Here is a 22,576-nt window from a genome sequence, read left to right as displayed (position 1 = left end):
GCAGTGAATGGAACCATCGTTGTTGTTGTATGGATTTGAGGCATGGACTGTAGATGAGAATATGCAGATGATGGTGGATATGTTGGGGATGAAATGTTTGATGACATTATGTGGGGTGAGATGGTTTGATCGAGCAAGTAATAAAAGGATAAAAATAGCATGGTTGTGAGAGCTGTAGAGGGTATGCTGAAATGTTTTGATATGGAAAGAATGAGAGGAGAGGTTGACATTGAGGATATAGAAGCCAGAAGTGGAGGGGACAAGGTTAAGGGAGTGACCAGATTTAAGATGGAAGGATGGAGTTAAAATAATTTTGAGTTCTTGGGCCTGAACATGCAGGAGGTTGAAACTCTTGCTTTGGATAGGGTGAATTGGAGCAATTTGGTATACAGGGGGGTGACATGCTGTCACTGGACTGAACCAGAGCATACGAACCATCCAGGGGGAACCATGGAAAAGTCTGTGGGGCATGCAATATAGTACAATGACAGAAATTTGGTCTCAGATGATGCATGTCACAAGAGGTTTTACCAACAAATGGTGTATGTTGTAGTTTATGATATGCAGACAAATAATGGATGTTGCATTAAAAGGGTAAACACCAATATCAAGGCTGAGAAAATCCATCCCAAGAAACTTTACTTAGGGAAAAAAGTTATAGAATTCTTTCAAGATTGCTTGCTTACAAGATCATAAATTTCTCAGATGTTATCACTTTTTCCATTATTCATATATTGCATATGAGGGGCCACTAGAAAATTTTATGTTGATGCTGTTGGAATTTGTCAGTTATTAGAGATCTAATCAAAACTTGAAATTGCTTAGAATGTATAATTATAGTTTGAAACATATGAAGGAAATATGGAAAAATATTTCATGGAGTTTAATCAAACTGAATGTGACTATACATATTCACCAATGTATTTCAGATTCTTCCCACATCAGTGATATGGGTTTAGACTCTCAGGGAAACCCATTTCTATATGAAGTTGGTAGCATCCCAGCTGTGAATGCACCATTCTCAACAAGTGACCTTGTGTGTTGGGCTTGGCAGGTAGCGCAGGGCATGGAATATCTGACACGCAGAAAGGTATAGTATTCTATTCTCTCATACAACCCAGTAGTTAAGTAGATTTCAGAGACTGTTTCATCATAGCATTGGAAAATTTAGCACATAAAAAAAAAGGAAGGGATGATGACTTCATAACTTATAGATCGAGGCTGATAAATAGGATGGCAATGCGAACACCATTTCAAGCTTTTGAAACGGTAATCCTGGAGAAGACAGCAGCAACGTAAGGTGACAGTAACCAATTCAGAATCACACATGGACCAACCTTGCTCTTCCCACAGCTGTGTAAAGTCTTCTCCCCCTGAAAAACAAGTTGATGTAAATATTTCATTCTTTTCCTCTCATTCCCTTTGTGAAGGGGGCTCCAGGGTTTTAAAATGTATATATACAAACACACCTTACCTTCCTGCCTCAAGGGTCCCTTCTGTCCTCAAGAGGCTCTGACATCACTCAGGAAACTGTCCGTGTGCAGAAAGTACAGGGCAATTGAGTTGTGATTGCTTGCTATCTTCTTTATGGTAGTAGCATCGTGGACCTGAAAGGTTTTGGGATATGTTGAAATGGTGTTTTTAGTGTTGTAGTGATAGATCATGTCAAGAGTATATGCAGGAGAGAGACTTGTATTGGGAGTGTGGTCTCTTGGGTATATGTCCAGAGGGTTGAAGTCTAAGAATGAGTTGTATGTGATTTGCCAGTGTTATTTGGGGGATCTGTGAGTAAAGTTTACGGAAGCGTGAGGCAAGCGTATGCTTTTTATTTTTACTTGGGGGTTGATGATTAGTTAAAGAATGATTAGGGTATGTAGATTTGAATGTTGAGCATAATGAAATGGGGCTGTACTGGGAGGATCTTTGTTTCATTATGGTGTTGAGTGTTTGTGGTTGCTAGGCAGCCAGTGATTATTCCAAGTGTACCATTTTGGTTGTTTTGTAGCTTTGTTGTATTTGCTTTTGAGAGGGTGGAAGACCAGGTATTCAAGGCATAATGGATAAAGCGTTTGTATAAGATGTTGAGGGATTGTTTTTCTGTCCGAATCTGGTGCCTGTTAGTCTTCTGTGGGCATTTAGTTTGTGTATTACTTTTGTGTTGATGTTATTGCAGTGGAGAGTGAATGTTGAATGAGCTGTACATCATTCCTAGAATGGTTCGCGTTTTGTTCTGAGGAAGTGACTGGATGGTGTTTGCTGGATTCTTATCTGTCTGGGGTTAAAAGTTATTAAACATTTTTGTGATGCTTACATTCTGTTCTGGGTGAGCCGTTGTTCCAGTTGTGTAAAGTAGTGCTGCATGTTAGTTGCTACTTTGGTGTCAAGGTTTTGTGCTGTGAGTGCGAGGTCATCTGCATAGGAAAAGACCATCATGATGAGGTTTGCCTCAGGTGATGGGAAGCCATTTAGGAAGAGTTTAGAGAGATAATTGCTCTTTGAGGAATTCCATTGTAGAGTTGAGGTGTTTTAGAGGTGATGCCATTATGAGTGAGTCTGGCATGGTAGCCAGCTTTGAGATTGGCCTGCCACTTTTTGTCACTGCTGTGGAGGATAGTGTCAAGAATGTTTTGTGTAAGGATGTCCAGGGGATAGTGTCAAGCGCTTTGTTGATGTCTGTTGCCACTAAGCATGAGCGTGGTTGGGGTTGGTTGAATCCAACTAGGATGTCATGTGGAAGTTCATTGTGTGGTGTAGAGTGTTTGGGGTCTGAAGCCATGTTAAGTAGATGAGTTTAGATACTGAGGGTAGAAGTAATATAAGGCAGTTGAAGGAGGGGATTTGTGTGGTTTTAGGGTTTTTAGAATTGGTATTGTTTGCAAGTTTCCAGATGTTAGCGATTTAGATTTGTAGCAGGAGTAATCAAAGGTATCCGTTAGTGCTTGGACTACAAATTGGCCATAGTATTTTATGTTAAAGTTTGTTGTGTTGTCAGGATTTGTTGCAGGAAGGTTTTAATTGCATAGTTTGTATCATTGGGAGTGAAGGGTAGTGGATTCTGTGGATTTTCATGGCTTTCCTGTTTTAGGGTTTGGTTGGTTTTTGGCTTATTTTTAAGAAGTGTCTCATATGTCCTGGTTCAGCCCATTAACACTTCCACAACTCCTTCAGTAGTAGTGCTACTCCTTCCTTTGCTGATGTCCACTCACCGACCCATGACTTTACTCCTAAAACATTTCCAAACCATTCTTCCCCTTTACCCTTGAGTATTATTTTACTCGAACATCCTACCCGTCTCTCTTTTCATGACCATCTTGGTTATGTCTACCGGTATTTAGACATCCCATCCCAGTTTTTGAAAGATATTGACTAAATTATGCATAGAGTTGGTCCATCATGTTAATGCCATGCATAGTGTTAATCTAATTTGCCTTGAAAGTGTTTGGCTCACCCATTCAAAGTCAGATCCCACATCATGGGCTGTTATATTTTTCAGGCTTCTTTTCTAAGTGTTGTATGAATTATTTTCTTGTATAAAATCAAACACTGAAGGCAAGTATCAGTTTTTGATTCCCGAGTGACAACTACCCATGATAGAGAGTGCGTCAGTTTTCTCCTGCAAACTTAAGAAAAAAGTTGCTTTCCCTATGGTCTAACCAGTTTTCTAAAATTGTGTCTTTCAGGTTCTACATGGAGATTTGGCTGCTCGAAACTTACTTCTTGCTGATGACAATGTCGTGAAAATTAGTGACTTTGGTCTGTCAAGGGAAATGTATAAAAAGGATGTCTACATGAAGAAAGGAGATGTATGTATCTATTTCACCAAGCTAAATGGTCTACCATAACGAAACATGTAAATGTGCGAGCTCCTGGCATCCCTACAGATATGGAACAATGGAAAGAATACCTATAATGAATACGTTGAAGATGAATAAGTTCCCTTAATGCTATTTAAGTTTTGTGCTTCATGCTTGTGTTAACTGCCTTCAATTCAAGACTGTTATTGAGTTTACTTACAGTCTGTGCTACCCAGGTTTCTGATTTAGTTACATATTTGATTGTTCAACCTCTTCTTTCTCAGTCAACAAAAAATTTCCTTAAAGTTCTCTTCAGTTTCCTACCCTCTTCTTCCTTTTCATCTCGCAAATGACTAATTTGCCCATAAGCTACAAACTCTACACTGCATTTCCTTAAGACTTTTATATCTACTCTCTTTCATTTAGCCTAATCTATGTCTTGCAGTAGCCGGAGCATTTAAGTAAACTTGGCTTTGAATATGATTTCACAGGGCATACATAACTTTGCGAGACCTTCTCATAAACCCAATATCTTCATCAAACTGTTTTGTAAAACTATGTATTCATGTTCTTTGATTTACTATTTAACGCTAAAAAATTGTTGGAGTTGCTCTAGCATCTATTGTCATGAAAGTCTGTTTTTTAAACTATATATTCATGTTCTTTGATTTACTGTTTAACACTAAAAAAATTGTTGGAGTTTAGCATCCATTGTCATGAAAGTCACATTACTCAGGCAGGGGTACGAGGGAATGGAGAATGATAGGAAGGGGGAATTGCATATTGCAAAAGCATCTCCTGAGTGTTGCACTGATATAGCTACACATGTAGGGAAAGTTTACTCTGCATGTGCTGGGAAGTGAAAGAAAAGGATATATATCTCTGTTCCATATTCAAAATTATGTTTTAGAAGAATGAATGTTGTCAAAGACAAAAGGTGATATGAATGAAGAATGAGAAGTGATGATTGTAGTTGAAAGTGATGTATGGGAAAGACATAAACTACTGTGTCTTCAGCTTGTTCCTATAAAAGCTGTACAAAAGGTTCTCTTTTTAATTATGTACAAATTTGTATTAATTCACATTGAAGTTACCCACTTGGCCATTATCATGAGCCAGTTGTTTTTCTATGACTATTGCAAATGTTATCATGGATTCATTTAAATGTTCGTGTGACTTTCTTCTCTGTGTAGGCTGAATTTAAGTACAGTAGTCATATACACTTGTCTTATGCCACTTTCAGTGTTTACTTTGACTTTATATCTTGATTTTATCTTCACTAATAGTTTTACATTTTTTTTTCTAGGATCTGATGCCCATTAAATGGATGTCTGTGGAAGCTATTCGCGATCGAATCTTCAGTGTCCAGAGTGATGTCTGGGCCTATGGAGTCACTTTATGGGAACTATTTTCCTTAGGCTCTGTGCCATACCCTGGTATAGAAGTTAATAAGGATTTTCTTCAGCTGCTTGAGGGTGGTTATCGGATGAACAAACCAAAATACGCTAACCAAGCTATGTTAGTATTTGAATAATGAAGTTTATCAGATATGATAGTTTTATCTTTTTTTCAATTATAAAACTGAAGACCAAGTTCCTTAACCCAAAAATGAAGGCAGGTTCTTAATAATTAAATATAAGCTGTTATATGATCTTTGCCCACTTCTTGATTTGTGTTCAATTAATCTTGAAGTATATATTTTTTTTATCTTGCTAGTAAAACCAGCTCTTACATCATTTACTAAATTAATGCAGTTATTGTAATCAAAGGTGTGAGAAAATAAAGTTCACTCTAAGGCCCAGTTGGTACAAATCTTACTGGGCCTACATTTTTTGAGAAGGAACTCTTTTTATTCTTTTTGTTATATCTCTTACAATACTTGATCTTGAAGAAATTTTGCTTCTGACTTGTCAAAAAACTCTAGTAGGGAAGGTGTGACTGTCTCGCCTTACTTTTCGCCAACAAATCAAATTCTGCACCCTGAAAACAGATGTTTTAAATATAATTAAACCTCAGTACATCAGAAATGGTGAAATTATTCGTCAAAATTTTCATATAATCAAAGTATCATAAACGCAGTAAAAATGGCAAATCAAGATTTTACAGTATATCAAGAAAGGTACAATATCTACCTTGAACATTGAAAATGCCAACACCTACCTGTTAACTAAAGCCAAATACAAGGAGGTCTAAACAATCCTGTCAAACTTCTAATGAGGTAAGAGAAGCAGGAGAGTGAATTTCAGATCACAAACATATTTTTCTGTTTCTTCATTTCTATCTTTACAAAGTATTTTTGGTACTACTTTCACAATACATATTCACCATTTCCCTCTTTAGTAAGGTAGCATTAAGAACAGAGGACTGAGCCCAAGAGGGAAAGTCCTCACTTGGCCTTCTTCTCTGTTCCTTCTTTTGGAAAATCAAAATTGAAGGGCAGGATTTCCAGCCCCCCACCCCCTTCCCTTTAAGACGCCTTTTACGATACACAGGAAATACGTGGGAAGATTTCTTTCTCCCTTATCCCCAGGGATATATATATTGTGAAAGTTATCCCTGGGGATAGGGAAGAAAGAATACTTACCATGTATTCCCTGCGTGTCATAGAAGGAAACTGGGGGGGGGGCTGGAAATCCTCCCCTCTCATTTTTAATTTTCTGAAAGAAGGAACAGAGAGGGGGGCCAAGTGAGGATTTTCTTCAAAGGCTCAGTCCTCTGTTCTTAACGCTACCTCACTTATGTGGGAAATGGCGTAGTATGAAAAAAAAATATTGTGAAAGTAGTACCAAAATGACTTTGTAAATATAGAAATGAAGAAAATATGTTTATGATCTGGAACTCACTCTCCCGCCTCTCTTACCTCATTAGGAGTTTGACAGGACTGTTTAGACCTCCTTGTATTTGGCTTTGGTTTTATTATCCCTGGGGATAAGGGAGAAGAATACTTCCCATGTATTCCCTGCATGTTGTAAAAGGCAACTAAAAGGGGCAGGAGAGGGGGGCTGGAAATCCTCCCCTCCAGTTTTTACTTTATCAAAAGAGGGAACAGAGAAGAGGGCCAAGTGAGGATTTTCCCTCTTATGCTTGGTCATCTGTTCTTAATGCTACCTTGCTAATGCAGGAAATGGCAAAGTATGATATGATATAATATATATATATATATATATATATATATATATATATATATATATATATATATATATATATATATATCTATATATATATATATATATACACACATATTTCCATGTTAGCGAGGTAGCACTAAGAACAGACGACTGAGCCTAGTAGGGAATATCCTCACTTAGCCCCCTTATGTGTGTGTGTGAGGTAAGGCCAACCTTTCCTCACTCATTCTCTCCAAATGTCCAAACCATTTCAACACACCTTCTTATGCTCTCTCAGTCACACTCTTTATTACCACACATCTCTCTTACCCTTTCATTATTTACTCAAACCACCTCGCACCACTTATTGTCCTCAAACATTTTATTTCCAACACTTCTAACCTCCTCCACACAACCCTATCTAGCCTATGCCTCGCAACCATATAATATTGTTGGAACTACTAATCCTTCCAACACACCCATTTTTGCTCTCCAAGTTAACGTTCTCTCTCCACACACTCTTCATCGCTCCCAGAACCTTCATTCCCTCCCCCACCCTATGACTCACTTCCATGGCTCCATTTGCTGCCAAGTCAATTCCCAGATATCTAAAACATTTCTCTACCTTCAATTTTTCTCCACTCAGTCATTAACTTCTGCAGTTTCTCACTCGAATCAGCCATCAGTGTTATGTCAGCAATGAACAACAACTCACTTCCCAGGCCTTCTCATCAATAGGGGAGAAAAAATACTTTCCATGTATTCCCTATCTATATATATATCTATATATATATATATATATATATATATATATATATATATATATATATATATATATATAGATAGATAGATATGATGATCTCATTTGTCCGTGATGATAGTATGAAGGTGAAATCGCACTTCAGTTGGAGTTGACACAATTTTACTTAACATGTAATTTTTCTATACATGTGGCACGACATGTTTCATGGAGACAATCCACCTCATCAGGTGCCAGTACTTAACAAAGTTATTTAAATCCCAACATCACACTTGGTTCCTCCCGTACAACATCTATCTAGGCTAGGCCTAGATGGATTGGCGTTGTGCAGCAGGAACCAAGTGTGATTTTGGAATTTAAATAACTTTGTTAAGTACTGGCACCTTATGAGGTGGATTGTCTCCATGAAACATGCTGTGCCACACACATAGAAAATATTACATGTTCAATAAAATTGTATGAACTCTTACTAAAGTGTGATTTCACATTCATATATATGCGTGTGTGTGTGTGGGTGTGTATATGAGTGGATGGGTTTTTCTTTGTGTTTCCTGGCACTACCTCGCTGACACGGTAAACAGCAACCATGGAAAGGTCTGTGGAGCCTGGATGTGGATATGGACCTGTGGTTTCATTGGATTACACGGAGCAGCTAGAGACTGTGAACAAATGTGGCCTTTATTTTGTCTGTTTTTCCTGGTGTTAACTTGCTGAAGCAGGGGGTAGCGATGCTGTTTCCTGTGGTGCAGGATAGCGACAGGAATGGATGAAAGCAAGCAAATATGAATATGTACATGTGTATGTATGTATGTATATGGATGTGTATGTATATAGGTTTATATGTATATGTGCATATTTGGGCATTTATGTATATATATGTATATATGAGTGGATGGGCCACTCTTTGTCTGAATACTGTATGCCTGTAGCCATTTCAGAAGAGGTGTGCGAATACTTTAGTCTTTAAGAAAAAAGCCTATTACATATGTTATACCAGTATAAAAAAGTACAGATGGATACCCACAGGAATAAAATATCTAGAACCAGAAAATAATACCAACACTGTAAGGGAAGTGGTCGAGGTGAAAGATGAAATGGTTAGGTGGTATGAAAAGCCTACAATGGAGATAATTAACTAAAACACTACTAACATCTTATCAATATGATGAATTATAAAGGTTGGAAGTGCAGATTACCAAGATAAAAATACATAAAAAAAGTGGAAGTGTTTATGTAAGAAATGTATGTGTGCTAGATGTTATAATCTAGACTGTGGTTAGATATATACTGCACAGAGTGTATAAAAAAGTCATTTTCAAAGAAGCTAACAATGATTACATGATAATAAAGGCTACTTACAATGATGTGCCCTTGGAGGGAGTCCTTATGACTAATAATTCTAGCCAGGGTCTGTGGAAGCAAAATTACTCATAAGGTAAAATATTGTAGATTATTCAAAATTGTGAAATTAAAAATACATATGTATATGTACATAACTATCATCACAGACTAGCATGATTAACATATCAGCAGTATGTTTATGTGCATATATGTATGTATATATGTGTGTGTGTATCTGAGTGGATGTGCCTTTCTTCTGTTTCTTGGTCCTACCTCGCTAATGCCATAAACGGCAATCAAGTATGGAAATAAATAAATATACTCACATGCCTTCATCCATTCCCGGTGCCACCCGGCTCCAGAGGAAACAGCATCCCCATCCCCTATGCCAGCGAGGTAGTGCCAGGAAACAAACAAAAAAAAGGCCACCACTGCTCTCACTCAGTCTCTAACTGTTATGTGTAATGCACTAAAACCACAGCTCCCTATCCACATCCAGGCCCCACAGACCTCTCCATGGTTTACCCCAGATGTTTCACACGCCCTGGTTCAGTCCACTGATAGCATGTTGACCCCAGTATACCACATCGTTCCAATTCACTTTATTCCGTGCACACCTTTCACCCTCCTGCATGTTCAGGCCCCAATCACTCAAATCTTTTTCACTCCATCTTTCCACCTCCAATTTGGTCTCCTGCTTCTCCTTGTTCCCTCCACCTCTGACACATATATCATGTTTGTCAACCTTGCCTCACCCATTCTCTCCATATGTCCAAACTATTTCAACACACCCTCTTCTGCTCTCTCAACCACACTCTTTTTATTACCATACATCTCTCTCTCAACCACACTCTTTTTATTACCATACATCTCTCTTACCCTTCCATTACTTACTCAATCAAACCACCTCACACCACATATTTTCCTCAAACATTTAATTTCCAACACATCCACCCTCCTCCGCACAACCCCACTTATAGCCCATGCCTTGCAACCATATGACATTGTTGGAACTAATATTCCTTCACATTCCCATTTTTGCTTTTCAAGATAACATTCTCTCTTTCCAAACATTCTTCATCACTCCCAGAACTTTGCCCCCTCCCCCACCCTATAACAATTCAGCTTCCATGGGTCCATTCACTGCTAAGTCCACTCCCAGATATCTAAAACTCTTCACTTCCTTCAATTTTTCTCTATTCAAACTTACATCCCAACTAACCTGCCCTCAGTCCTGCATTTAGTCACTTTTTCCAAACTTAGTCACCAACTTTTGTAGTTTCTCACTCGAATCAGCCACCAGTGCTGTATCATCGGCAAACAACAACTGAATCACTTCCCAGGCCTTCTCATCCCCAACAGACTGCATACTCGCCCATCTCTCCAGAACTTGCATTTACCATCCTCACCACCCCATCCATAAACAAATTAAACAACCATGGCGACAACACATCCCTACCACAGACTGATCATCACTGGAAGCCAATCACTCCTGTCATCCAACTCTTACCTGCCACACCATATATTCTTAAGACCTTCCACAGAGCATCTCTATCAACCCTATCATATGCCTTCTGCAGATTCACATACAAATCCATCTGTTTTTTCTAAGTACTTGTCACATACATTCATGAATGCAAACAATTGATCCACACTTCCTCTACCACTTCTAAAATGACACTACACACCCATCAGTAACACTCCTGATACTGAGATGGGTGGTAATAGTACTATACCTCCCTGGTCGTTGGCTCCCTACCAACTCCTACCAACTACTACCCTTGCAGTGCATTGTTATATGACATACTGAAGGTATACAATAATGTGCCCATGTAGTGTATTGTTATCCTACATGCTGGAAGTATACAAAAACAAAATCTTTATAAGATTATATTGATACAGTAAAACTATGTTTTATAACTATCTTACCTTTAGGCATGACGTAATATGCTCATAGGAGTTTCATGGGGTATGGCAGGTTGAGCAGCGGTGATTGTATGTAAAGTAGATGGTTGCATCATTTGTATTTGCTGTACACCACTTGTGCCTTGTAATATCCAAGCATCTCCAGGCAGAGTGACCAGAAGCCCACAAAACTGATTTGGAGATATAGATGTTGCTATTAGATTTAAAGTTATCAGTATCATCCTCTGAGTTAGATTTACAAAGTGCTAAGGTATCATCAAGTTTGTTATTATCTAAAGCAATGACTAGACTCTGGCCACATGCACACATGTAGTGGGGCATTCTTTACATAGGGATCAGATGCTTATCATGTGCACAGGGAGGCATTTGCTGTGAGGCACAACAGTATACATACTAATGGTGGTTACATGTCTGAACTGGTGAAATTTCATAAAATACACCAGTAAACACTTTACAAACAGTTTTTTACAGGTGCATATTACTCCATAATGGAATGAGAGAACTTGCAAAAATTACCTTCTAGTGTACTTATTGGGTGGTAACTGTTACACTTATGGTATGCAATCCTTAGGATTGCCATATATCTTTGTAAATTTGGATTACCATGAGACAGCAGGCTTCAAGGAATGACACACTAAAATCTGACGTCAATCGGAATTCCTTGATTTTAAGTAAATTTTTTCCTTTAGTGATATGACTAGCATTTGAGGTGCCAATTGTATGTAATTAGACATTGAAACAACAACCGCATCATGGTATGCATAGTGATAAATAGTTGTTCGTAGATCAGGCTTAACTAAACAATAGTTTATCTGAAAAATGTTACAAAAATTTATATTTAGTGAAGTCTGATTAACATTAAAATCTGGAGTGAATTATTTCTTGTAAATTGTAAGCTGAGCTCAGCAACTTTCCTGATTTTTTTATCATTATCACACATAATTTGCAGTTATGACCTTCTGCTACATTGCTGGGATGCTGATCCTAAAAATAGACCTAGTTTCTCTCGAGCTGCTGAACATCTAGGAATTCTCATGCTGCCAGATATTAAAGTGGTAAGTCAAGAATAGGTTCTAAAGATAATGTTACATTGCTTCAGGAAGTTTTTATCATAATTCATTAAGATTTCCATTACTGATGACTAAGTAAGTCTCACTAATTAAAACGTTCATAATTGGATGCTTCTTTTGTGTTGTCAGTAATACATGAAACTTTTCTGTAGGCAGCTATGAAAGATATTAGATCAACTGCAAGAGCAGCATGTTTAGTAAGAAAACTTATGACTTCAAAATAAAATTTCTATTTTCAGCAATACATGACAATGAATGACCCCTACCTAAGGAGGAATGAGGAACGCTTCCAAAATGAGACAGATTATCTCAACATGCTTTCAAGCCCTGACTTTGAGAACCTCCAAAGGGATGATGATGAGACAAGGGCTCTTTATGTTAACGTACAGGTAAAAATATTTCGTATAATTATGCAATTCCTTCATAAGTGCATTAAATAACACACACTGTATGTCGTATGCTTATGTAACACTTAAACAAATGTTTTATTTGAGTCATCTGTATTTTACTATTATGTATAATCCACTTAATGACAATTTTATCCTCAGGACATTACTGTGAATAAACCCTACATATTCTTACCACCTTTCCTTTTCTCCATAATTTATGTTTTCTTCATGATGTTATACCAGGCTGGTACTAAAAAAAGAAATGTCGTTATACATCAGTGGTCTGTCAAAGACAAGATTTTTTTGTACACTAACAGAAACAGAAGATGCATGCAAGTGCAACATTATGATGCCCTGATGATTTGCCCTAAATAGAGTCAAAGCTTGCCTTTACACCATTTGTAAGGAAAATCAAGATAACAAGAGGTATTTATAGTCCTCTTTTGAATAGATGCAGCTCATCTGCTGAAAGATAAACCTAAACAAGGAAGCAGACAAGATACTTTTGAACTATGGAAATGTGAGTGAGTCACAGGGTATGGGAGTGGGTGAAGGGCCTGGGAGTGTTGTGGAATGTGTTGAGAGAGAAAATGTTTTCTGGGAGGGCAAAAATGGTATGTTTTAATTATAGAAGTCCTACCAACAATATGCAAGGCATGGGCTATAGATAACTCTGTGCAGAGGAAGGTGGATGTGTTGGAAATGAAATGTTTGAAGACAATTTGTGGTGTCAGGAGTTTTGACCATGTAAGTGATGAAAGGGTAAGAGAGATGTGTGGTAATAAAAAGTGTGTTTTAGAGAGCAGAAGGGGGTATACTGAAATGGTCTGGACATATAGAGAGAATGAATGAGGAAAGGTTAACAGGATATATGCATCAGAATTGGAGGGAACAAAGAGCATGGGGAGACCAAATCAGAGATGGAAGGATGGAGTGAAAAGATTTTGAGCAATCGGGGCATGAATATGCAGAAGGGTGCACAGGATGAGAGTGAATTGGAATAATATACTGAACCAGAGAATGTGAAGCCTCTGAGGTAAATCATGGAAAGTTCTGTGGACCTTGGTTGCAGATGAGTAGCTTTGGTTTTTGTGCATTACACAAGAGCTAGACAATGGATATCAGAAGATATGACCTTTCTTTGTGCTACCTTACTAACATGAGAAATGGAGATCAAGTATGAAGGATGGATGAGTGAAAAATATTTTGAGCGATCAGGGCTTGAACATACAGGAGGGTGAGAGGTGTGTAAGAAATGGAGTGAATTGGAACAATGTGGTATACCAGGGACGACATTCTGTCACTGGACTGAACCAGGGCATGTCATACGTCTGGGGTAAACCATGGAAAGATCTTTGGGGCCTGGATGTAGAAGGGAGCTGTGGTTTCTGTGCATTACCCATGACAGCTAGAGACTGAGTATGAATGAATGTGGCCTTTTCTGTCTGTTTTCCTGGCGTTGCCTCGCTGAAGCAGGGGGTAGCAATGCTGTTTCCTGTGGGGCGGAATAGCGCTGAGAATGGATGAAAGCAAGTATGTATGAATATATATATGTACATGTGTACATATGTATATGTCTCTCTATGTATATGTTGTTATGTAAATGTATGAATATGGGCATGTATATTATTATTATTATGATACTTTGTCGCTGTCTCCCGCGTTGGCGAGGTAGTGCAAGGAAACAGATGAAAGAATGGCTCAACCCACCCACATACACATGTATATACATACATGTCCACACATGCACATATACATACCTATACATCTCAACATATACATATATATACACACACAGACATATACATATATACACATGTACATAATTCATACTATCTGCCCTTATTCATTCCCATCGCCACCCTGCCACACATGAAATATGACACACACACACACACACACACACACACACACACACACACACACACACACACACACACACACACACCCCCCCGCATGTGTGCGAGGTAGCGCTGGGAAAAGATAACAAAGACCACATTTGTTCACACTCAGTCTCTAGATGTCATATATAATGCACCAAAACCACACCTCCCCTTCCACATCCAGGCCCCACAGAACTTTCCATGGTTTACCCCAGACGCTTCACATGCCCTGGTTCAATCCATTGACAGCACGTTGACCCCGGTATACCACATCGTTCCAATTTACTCTTATTCGTAGCACATCTTTCACCCTCCTGCATGCTCAGGCCCCGATCACTCAAAATCTTTTTCACTCCATCTTTCCACCACCAATTATTACTACACATCTCTCTTACCCTTTCATTACTTACTCAATCAAACCACCTCACACCACATATTCTCCTCAAACATCTCATTTCCAGCACATCCACCCTCCTCCGCACAGCTCTATCTCTAGCCCATGCCACGCAACCATATATCATTGTTAGAACACTATTCCTTCAAACATACCCATTTTTGCTTTCCAAGATGACGTTCTCGACTTCCACACATTCTTCCAGAGAAAACATCATCAGTGTGTTGCAAGCAGCAATAAAACTGAGGATGTAAGGATGGAGAATGATGGACATGAAGAAGAAATGCTGAAAATGAGAATCAAACTATTTAAGACAAAGATTATAATGAAGGAGGGCCAAGGATTGGTAGGCACATTATCAAATATGGAAAACATATTCTCCATGAAAGTTAACATGACCCATTTAAACTGCAAGCAGCCAAAATCGAAAATTAGAATTGGCAAGAAAGAGAAAGCAAAGTTTTTTACAAGGCCTGCTAATTATGTTAATTCCAGTAGAAATAACAGTTTATTAAATCCACTAATGTTGATATGGGTACAGGCTACAGTTTATTTTGCAATGTGTTGCACTTTTATTAGTTTGCACATCAGTTACTGCTTTATTACAGGATGCAAGCTATGAAAGTAGGGACAACAACTACCTGAACATGAAATCACCAGACCTAGTAGGATACTCTCGAGCAAGTATGACTTCAGACACTAGGCAATCCTCAGAAAACCCATTGATAGCATCGAACCCTCACTACCTTCCTATGAACTCAGCACGAGGATCCCCAAGTCCTATGAATGATGTTTTCAGTCCAAGACCAAATGAAGCCACCAGGTTAGTTGTGTATCTTATTGTATGATATTACTTAGCATAAAAATTAAGGGTTGAAAAGAAAAAGAAATTACTGCTGACCTGTCCGACATGTATTGTGAAATAAGGTAAATGACAATGGTAACACCACCACTTACAATTTTTCACTGCAAAATTTCATAATTTATGTAAGTTGTTCCCAAGATATTCCACACCAAGTTCCCTTGGTATATTTTTTTCTCAATATCGCAAGCAATCCAACCCTTTTTGCCTCTTCTAATTTTTTTTTCAAGCATATTCAGTATTCCTATTTCCATACATGTGTATGCCACTTTCCATTCTCTCTATGATTCTTTAGTACATTCTGTATTATGTTAGTGTATTTCTTTTCAGTAGAAAATATTGTAGAAACTTTAAACCTTTTTCAAACAGTGATAGGGCTCTGTGGGGAGTGCAGAGAGAAAACAGTAAGAGTAAATTATATGGCAGGGAATGCAAAGGGAATGAGCTGTGAAGTGATAGAGTGGGTTAATCTAAATGCTTTGAGTAGGTTTGGTCAAGTGAATAAAGTTGGGGGTTAACAAGAAGAGTGTATGACAGTACAGTTCAACATGTTGGTGCAAGAGGAAGACCACCTCTGACATGGGGAAATAAAGTGAAATAATACGGAAGGGAGAGAAGTGGGGGAAGAATGCATGGAATGGTATATGTGAGGAAGGAAGGACAGGGATAGGTAGAGACTTCTTTGCTGTGGCTACCCCCTTGATGGGAGTTCCTGAAGGAAATGAGCATCAGAAATATAAATAGATAGATGGCGTTGATATGTGAATATGGGGTTGAGACAATAATTTGAATAAAATGGAGAGGGGTTTGATTAGGTAACAGTGACAAGAAAGAATAACGAGAATTGTAGGTGAATGGAATGTGCATCAACTGAAGTTGAGGTGGAAGATAGTATGAAAGGGTTTTAGTGTATTTGTATTTGTGATATTACCCATTAATGTGAGAGATGACAAAGGTAAGTTTAGGTAGCAAACTCCAAGGGTGAGGTGAAAACATTTGGATTTAGTTTTTAAGTACAGGTTCTCCAGTCTGAATCTGTTGGGACCAAGCACTCTTTGGATATCAGAATTTTTCTAATTATAGATACTAACCTTTCCTGTAGGATTCTATTTTTAAATGTTATATATGTAAATGTACACCACATGAAATGTAGAAAGATTTATTTATTGTCCATACCCAAATTTCATCCTTGTCATCGCTCCTCACTCTTGACATGTGTAATGTAAGGAAAATCTTGACAGTTATATATATCAGGGCTACTGAAATGGCAATCCACTGGCGATATTTGGTGCAAACTGCCAGTCTCTCCTATCTTTGTACAGTAACTGGCTTATAAGAAAGAAAAAAGTATCGGACAGCTTTAAAGTATGTATGTAATTTGTTGCATTTCATGGTGACTGAGTTTGGTAAAGTGTGTGAAAGAAGAAAGTTAAGAGTAAATGTGAATAAGAGCAAGGTTATTAGGTACAGTAGGGTTGAGGGTCAAGCCAATAGGGAGGTGAGTTTGAATGGAGAAAAACTGGAGGAAGTGAAGTGTTTTAGATATCTGGGAGTGGATCTGGCAGCGGATGGAAACATGGAAGCGGAAGTGGATCATAAGGTGGGGGAGGGGGCGAAAATTCTGGGAGCCTTGAAGAATGTGTGGAAGTCGAGAACATTATCTCGGAAAGCAAAAATGGGTATGTTTGAAGGAATAGTGGATCCAACAATGTTGTATGGTTGCGAAGTGTGGACTATGGATAGAGTTGTGCGCAGGAGGATGGATGTGCTGGAAATGAGATGTTTGAGGACAATGTGTGGTGTGAGGTGGTTTGATCGAGTAAGTAACGTAAGGGTAAGAGAGATGTGTGGAAATAAAAAGAGCGTGGTTGAGAGAGCAGAAGAGGGTGTTTTGAAATGGTTTGGTCACATGGAGAGAATGAGTGAGGAAAGATTGACCAAGAGGATATATGTGTCGGAGGTGGAGGGAACGAGGAGAAGAGGGAGACCAAATTGGAGGTGGAAAGATGGAGTGAAAAAGATTTTGTGTGATCGGGGCCTGAACATGCAGGAGGGTGAAAGGAGGGCAAGGAATAGAGTGAATTGGAGCGATGTGGTATACCGGGGTTGACGTGCTGTCAGTGGATTGAATCAAGGCATGTGAAGCGTCTGGGGTAAACCATGGAAAGCTGTGTAGGTATGTATATTTGCGTGTGTGGACGTATGTATATACATGTGTATGGGGGTGGGTTGGGCCATTTCTTTCGTCTGTTTCCTTGCGCTACCTCGCAAACGCGGGAGACAGCGACAAAAAAAAAAAAAAATTAACTTCAAATAATTTTTTCCATTATTTTGAGAGCCCACATCAGCCTGAAATAAATTGTAATGTGTACTCTTATTTATTATTTAGTTATTTCAAATGAAGCCTTTCATCCACACCTTTGCCACATAGGAATTTTGTGTGACTGAACCTTCAACAATATCAGCTAAGTAGCCCTGATATAGATGATGAAGTGATGGAAGTTGAATGCTTGTTAAGACACTATTATAAGGGTAGAACAAGGGCAAAAATCACAAATGATTGCAAAGTGCTTGGAACATAATCATCTCAAATTCAAACTTCAGAAACACATTTCATTTAAGTAGGAAATGTAAATACGCAATCATCTGGATTTTCGGTATTTTTGGACTGTGGATTTTTAAATGAGAACTTCTACATGTAAAGCCGGAGTGTTCATAGTTACTGGGGTTAGAAACATCTCAGAATGTAAGAAAGTGAATTATTTCAATAAAGGGAAGGAAAATTATGTGGATAAATATGTCAGTTTGGGTATGGAACATATCCTGGGGTGTTATTTCATTGTATGGTGGTTGTTAAAGAAAGGTAACCAATCAAAAACTGATGTTGCAGAGGTTGAGAGTGCAGAAAATAATTTTGAGATGGTGCATTTGCATGAAGAAGAATGAATGAGAAAATATTATGAAGTTACAGAGAATGACTTAATGGAGAATAAAAATACAGGCCATTGTCGCTGTAAGTAAGTAGGAGATATACACTTTCAAACATTTCGAAGTTTACTTTACTGTGTCATGAAATTGTTCTGTTATGGTAGGTAGTGAATTTAGAATATTGTAAACCTAACAGCTACTTTCCCTTTCTACTGCCAAATACAGGTTCACCTTTGCACAAAAACAGGATAATCCTTCAACACTAACAGACCTTCCAGAGGAGGAGGAACATATACCTGTAGATCCTTGCAACAGTACAGATGACCTGTGTACTGAGAACTCATCCTTGATAAACAATGGTTCTATAGAGAGATTAGGTGACCTTTCAGCTCACTCTAATCATTCATCCATAAACCAGATTCCCAAAGAGGAAGCTAATTCTGTAAATCTGAATGAAAACAAAAGTGAAGTTTTGTATTTGAACTTGCCAAGTCTTAACTCGGATCATTGAAATGGTTAGGAGAGTGTTTTCATATGAAGAATTTAAATGTTCAAAATGAACTAAGTAGTGATAAAATGCTGCCTCTAGCATGCCTAATGCTAAAGTGTACCTAAGATTAGAATAAGATTAAATTTTTTTTTAGGAAACTGGTGGACTAATTACCAATTAAGAGAAATCCTGTGGAAATATATACATGATTGTGGTGTGCTAATTTTGTACAAATGAAAACCAGTTTGGTAGTGCAAAAAAGTGTTTTATTGTGCTGGCGAGGAAGATTCAAATGCTGTAAGAGAGAACTGAGCAAAGAATGCTCCCATAATGGTTCAAGTCACCCCTGAGAGATGACTGTGTCATAATGACTCATCCTTACTTCCACCAGCAACCTTGTGCACCCACTACCTTAACCAACCTGTTTACATCCATACTGTGAGTGAAAAAGGTTGACAAAACTCCAGCAAGGCAACTTAATTGTGTTAGTATATATAGATTTCTCTTTCCAACCAAGAAAACAATTTTTCATATTTCAGAAATTATGTTTCTCTCCTTAAGGTCCAGCTCACAACTGTTGCAAGAGCATGCTCTTCATAAAGACAATAGCAAAAGCAAAAGAGTATAATCATAATATCAGACACATGTGTCATTTCACAAAGCTTCCTGACCTTGAACAGAAAGAACTAGCACTAAACATGGAACACTTTATAGAGAAACACATATGTTCAGGGTGAATTCAGAGAAAAAGTAAATCCCTTGACAGACCAGCAATACCTGAACCAGATACTCACTCCAGTCAAAAAGGAGTCACTGGCTTTAGAATGGAAAAAAATTCTCTGGGTCTTTCACAAAAAATATAAGTCCCAAAAACAAAACACAGGATACTGATGAGCACACACGTAAAAAGCAGTAATGATAATGAGAAAAATACGCCAAAGGATTTCTGTAGACACACATTGTGTGAAACACTTTAAGTTTGCAGAGACTGGTGTATTTCTTTGTGTACTGGGTACACAGAAAAACATGCTAAGACTGAAGGATAGGATGCTTGGACATGGGGAACAGATGAGAGTAATGTGCTGGAGAAGGGTCAAAAGAATCCGGACTAGGACTAGACGAAGCCTGGTGAAAAGTGAGTATCTCAGACAGAATCATTATAACAAGACTGCAAGGTCAAACTCTAGCAACATGTGCAGTAGGGCTTAATTTTTTACCATTTATGTGGAAGTACAACAAAGGTAATTAAACTGAAAACTAAGGACTTTCTGGAGAACCAGACAAAAGAAAGCTTTACTGAAAGGGGAAGGGGAACCCCCCCAATAACTGCCTCCAGGTCTGCAGCCTCTTGATCTGGATTAGGATGGTAAATATTGTTCTTGCTGACAAACAGGTCCACCTTTTGATGGACCAACAGTTATAGGTTTCAAGGAAATAACCCCCCCCCCCCCCTCGGCCAGTCATCCATTCTGTAAAGTAAACACATCAACCTACCAGTTGCTAAAACCATTAATTGGGAGGCTAGAACCCAGATGCCTATCTACAGACTGGATGGAAAATATTGTTCTTGGTGACAAACAGGTCCACCTTTGGATGGACCAACAAATACATGATCCAGGGAAATAATCCCCTGGCCAGTCATTCACTCTAAGAAGATGCCTAAGCCTACCAGTTGTTAAAACCATTAATTAGGAGGCTAGAAACCAGATGCCTATCCACAGATTTGCAAGTGTCCTACCAGTAAAACCAAAGCCAAAGAGTAGTCCATCACAAAAGTAACTTCATTCCTTATGTAGGGGGACCTTCTTAAAAAGAAAGGGGAGTCAGTGACTACCTGATAATGAGGTGAAGCTTTAGCAGAAGCAAGATTGGCTCCAACTTGACCATTCAAGTGAAGGAACACCCAGCTGGAGCTTGAAGAATATATCCACAGTAGTCACTTAAGGGCCTACAGAAACCAGCCCAAGTCAGAGAAAAGTAAGTGAGAGGGGCTAAGAATTAAAAAAAAAATATTGTGAAAATGCCAATGCAACAGGAAGGGAAGAATATGCCAGCTAGCTCACAAGAGCTTCCTCTTTCCTGAGAGAACTTATACTAAATAAGGGAAATATACAGAAAAAATTTTTAATACAAACAGGCAGGCAAAAATCAGAGAATAATACCAAAACCCTCAAAAAGAGAAAAGGTAAAAGAATACAGATCAGCCCCATGATTGAGCAGAAGCAAAGCACAAGAAACAGATGTATTGCTAGGTCGCCTGGTGGCTTGGCTGCAGATAAGAGTTTTGATGGTTTCTAAAGGGAGTGGGAGATCCACTGTGATGCAAGGCCATCCCTCTAGAGAGGTGACCTATGTTACATAGGGGCATCCTTAGTTCAGCTTGCTCATTTTCTCGTACATCGTCTGTAATTCAACTCACAAAAGATGTACAAAATCCATTACTCAAGGCCTATAAATTATTAGTTTTCTGAGTGCTGCATGATGAACTCGTTTCCTTAAATGTAAACTGATAACTGCTGGTCCATTCCCTTCATTGCAGCAGTGAGATACTCTCATTGTGTAGTATTTGTGATTCGTGTATGTTGAAGTTAACGAAGAACAATTATGGTTTTGAACCGTGCAGTATAACACATTATGTACAGTATTATGCTTTGTAATATACAGCTATGACCCCAAGACATATTTTGATGTGAAAATTCTAAATCAGGGTGAATTACCACCTACAATATAGTAATCCTGTAATATGAGATTATGATGTACTTAAAAAAAGTGTGCCAATGATATATGAATGTAGATTAAGATGGATGAAAGGATTTTTACTTTTCTCAACACAAAAATGTATTAATGATAGAAATGATTGTCCCAAAATGATGGAGTATTGAGGCAGTTTTGCATCTGATACACTGCTGTATGATGGGTAATCCGAAATGATGGTGTACTGAGGCAGTTTTGCATCTTGATACTCTGCTGTATGATGGGTTATTTATTTATAATATTATAGTGATAGGGAATTTTGTACAAACTGTATAGGTAAATTTAATAATTGTTGTAATGTGCTACATTAGAATGATATATGTTAACTCTGATAACATGGTGCAGTTATTTCTTAAATAAGAGTTTTTAATAATCTTTGTGTACCCATTCCCAAAATTTTAGCCAGTTCTTGCAACACTTATCTTAATGTAACTGTTAAGGGTATACCAAAGACTGAATGCCACATTTTTACAAGGTATTTTCTTTTAACCTGAAGAATATCTGAATATCCTTTAGTATTATTTATTTTTCATTTTGCTTTGTCGCTGTCTCCCACGTTTGCGAGGTAGCGCAAGGAAACAGACGAAAGAAATGGCACAACCCACCCCCATACACATGTATATACATACACGTCCACACATGCAAATATACATACCTATACATCTCAATGTACACATATATATACACACAGACATATACATATATACACATGTACATAATTCATACTGTCTGCCTTTATTTATTCCCATCGCCACCTCGCCACACATGGAATGACATCCCCCTCCCCCCTCATGTGTGCGAGGTAGCGCTAGGAAAAGACAACAAAGGCCTCATTCGTTAACACTCAGTCTCTTGCTGTCATGTAATAATGCCCGAAA

At 38.3% G+C, this 22,576-nt stretch overlaps 1 protein-coding gene and 1 long non-coding RNA gene across 9 annotated transcripts in view; one reads left to right on the top strand and one right to left on the bottom strand.

Moving 5' to 3' along the window:
• The window catches only part of LOC139758988 (vascular endothelial growth factor receptor 1-like), a 150,500-nt gene extending 128,328 nt beyond the window's left edge, over positions 1-22,172 (top strand). For all 8 annotated transcript variants that reach the window (XM_071680863.1, XM_071680868.1, XM_071680862.1 and 5 more), the window contains 7 exons: positions 930-1,090; positions 3,681-3,803; positions 5,101-5,312; positions 11,878-11,983; positions 12,238-12,387; positions 15,273-15,487; positions 18,680-22,172. In XM_071680863.1, coding sequence (XP_071536964.1) covers positions 930-1,090; positions 3,681-3,803; positions 5,101-5,312; positions 11,878-11,983; positions 12,238-12,387; positions 15,273-15,487; positions 18,680-18,965 — 1,253 coding nt within the window. In that variant the 3' untranslated portion in view covers positions 18,966-22,172. The remainder of the gene's footprint in view (positions 1-929; positions 1,091-3,680; positions 3,804-5,100; positions 5,313-11,877; positions 11,984-12,237; positions 12,388-15,272; positions 15,488-18,679) is intronic.
• Positions 5,641-11,071, bottom strand: LOC139758990 (uncharacterized). Its single transcript, XR_011714969.1, has 3 exons — positions 10,932-11,071; positions 9,021-9,071; positions 5,641-5,774 (listed from the first exon to the last, which is right to left on the bottom strand). It is a non-coding gene; the product is annotated as an uncharacterized lncRNA (long non-coding RNA).
• Positions 22,173-22,576: the final 404 nt, after the last annotated feature.

The sequence above is a fragment of the Panulirus ornatus genome, chromosome 32 (assembly GCF_036320965.1).
Source record: "Panulirus ornatus isolate Po-2019 chromosome 32, ASM3632096v1, whole genome shotgun sequence".
Lineage (NCBI taxonomy): Eukaryota > Metazoa > Arthropoda > Malacostraca > Decapoda > Palinuridae > Panulirus > Panulirus ornatus.
Note: the sequence above shows the minus strand (reverse complement) of the source record. Positions and strands in the feature narration are given on the sequence as shown.